The sequence below is a fragment of the Pteropus vampyrus genome, unplaced genomic scaffold (genome assembly GCF_000151845.1).
Source record: "Pteropus vampyrus isolate Shadow unplaced genomic scaffold, Pvam_2.0 Scaffold112, whole genome shotgun sequence".
Taxonomy (NCBI): domain Eukaryota; kingdom Metazoa; phylum Chordata; class Mammalia; order Chiroptera; family Pteropodidae; genus Pteropus; species Pteropus vampyrus.
The window spans coordinates 3,638,477-3,640,335 of NW_011888893.1; the positions used below are offsets into that span (position 1 = coordinate 3,638,477).

The 1,859-nt window shown below is 58.0% G+C and overlaps 1 protein-coding gene across 1 annotated transcript in view; it reads right to left on the bottom strand.

Moving 5' to 3' along the window:
• Nucleotides 1-1,443: 1,443 nt before the first annotated feature.
• ZNF467 (zinc finger protein 467) overlaps nt 1,444-1,859 on the bottom strand; it is a 10,179-nt gene continuing 9,763 nt past the window's right edge. The window contains exon 4 of the mRNA XM_023533820.1: nt 1,444-1,853. Within this exon, the coding sequence (XP_023389588.1) occupies nt 1,455-1,853 (399 nt within the window). The 3' untranslated portion in view covers nt 1,444-1,454. The remainder of the gene's footprint in view (nt 1,854-1,859) is intronic.

The following is a 1,859-nucleotide window of genomic DNA, read 5'->3' on the forward strand; positions in this document are numbered from 1 at the left end:
AGCATTGATATAACCCATATAAACACTGCTTTCGTGTGTTGGACTTTAAAGGCCTGTGAGGTTACTTTTTTAGCTAGACTCACAAGCTTAGTGCCAGAGGCCAGGTAGGCACCTTCAGAGAGCAAAGCCAGTGGGAGTAGTGAAGGCTCTGGGTACCGCTCAGCCCCAGCCACTAGCTGCTAGATCTTCAGGCTTTTCCTAAGAGAAGCTGGAAGTCCAGATTTGTATGTGAACTAGCCAAGTATTTAAATAGCAACACCCTGGGGACTGTTTAGGGCCACACTGCCACATTCACTGAGATCATCTACTCATTCCTGGCCATGAACCTTAACGCCCACTGCATTCAGGCCTGCCTTCCTCCTCCCTTGCCCCTCACCAACCCAACATCAGCATCAACGATGTCATTGTAATGAGCATGCAGAGCCCCGAGAATGAGTGCCCGGCTCCAAGTCATACGAGAGGCACAGGAGGGGTCGAACCCAAGACTTTTCACTCAATCCAGCTTGCTCCCCATCATCCGCTTCTCCCCTTCGCTGCCAGCCGGCCAGCCCCAGCTCTCCTAGCTGCCCAGCCCGGGGAGCGGCAGCTACAGAGACGTCTGGATCAAGCACCTGTCATAAAGACAGAACCTGTGGGAAAGTATGATGGCAAAGCAACTTCATATGCCATTAATGTCCTTCCCCATGGTGCCCGGCGGGGTGGTAGGTGGGGCTGCTGTTCTGAGACTCTCTTGGGAGAGCCTCAGACAGAGGCAGAAGCACTAGAGCTCCAGAGCCCTCGGTGGCATGTGCCTCCATGGGAACAGGCCAAAGGGCACATGCCCCCGCTCTATGCATTCTCTTCAGTTCCAGCCTTCAACACCTGGCATGAGAAATGTAGGCTAATCTTTCTTCCTCATCAGATTTCTGAGCTAGAAGCAGGGAGCAGGGGAGTGGTTTGGCAATTAGCTGTACGGTTTCGATTTGGTAGAGCAGTTACCTGCAGCTGGCTCAATGGCACTCACACAGGATGGCCGGGAAGTGTCCCGTGTGCAGATTAGAGAAGAGTCAGGGGTTCCCATCCCCCAACCCATTTAACAGCCCCAGAGCTTTGGGATTTCACTTTAATGACACGGTCAGTGCACAGATGAGCATCTTTCCCTCTCCCTGCTGAGCTCCCGGACTCGGAGGGAGTGGTCCAGGGAACTGATGCTCTTGGTGGGAGCTTTCCAAGGACTCAGGCCTGAACTCTTCCCAGCGAGGGTCCACTGCGTGTTGTCTTTGTCAGAGAATGTCAAAAGTGATTGTCCTTTCCAGACTTTCCCCCAGCGAGATGGAGAGGGAAGGAAAATGGCCGGCAGGGGCCAAAGTCATTCCTGCAGCAGCGGGCGCCACCGTGCTCGCCCACTTGGGCCTGGGTCTTTCCCGCTAGGGAGCAACAGAAGGCAAAGGAAAGGGTCGCGAGGAGAGCGGGGCTCAGAAGAAGAGCGGGGGCGGGGCCGCCTCAGCGGGAGTGGGCCAGGCCGGGACAGGGAGGTCGGCCTCGGATGCCAGATGCGCGGCTTCGCCGTGGATGCGCTGGTGCCGCACCAGGTGGGTCTTGCGGCTGAAGCTCTTGCCGCACTGCGGGCAGGAGAAGGGGCGGGAGCCCGTGTGGATGGCCTGGTGGCGAACAAGGTTGGTTTTGGAACTGAAGCTGCGGGCGCAGACGGCACAGGCGTGCGGCCGACTGCCCGTGTGCACCGCCTGGTGGCGGCCCAGGTGAGACTTGCGGCTGAAGCGGCGGCCGCACTGCGCACAGGCGAAGGGCCTGGCGCCGCTGTGGGCCCTAGAATGGGCGACTAGATTGGGCCTGGAGCCGAAGCGACGGCCGCACTGCGC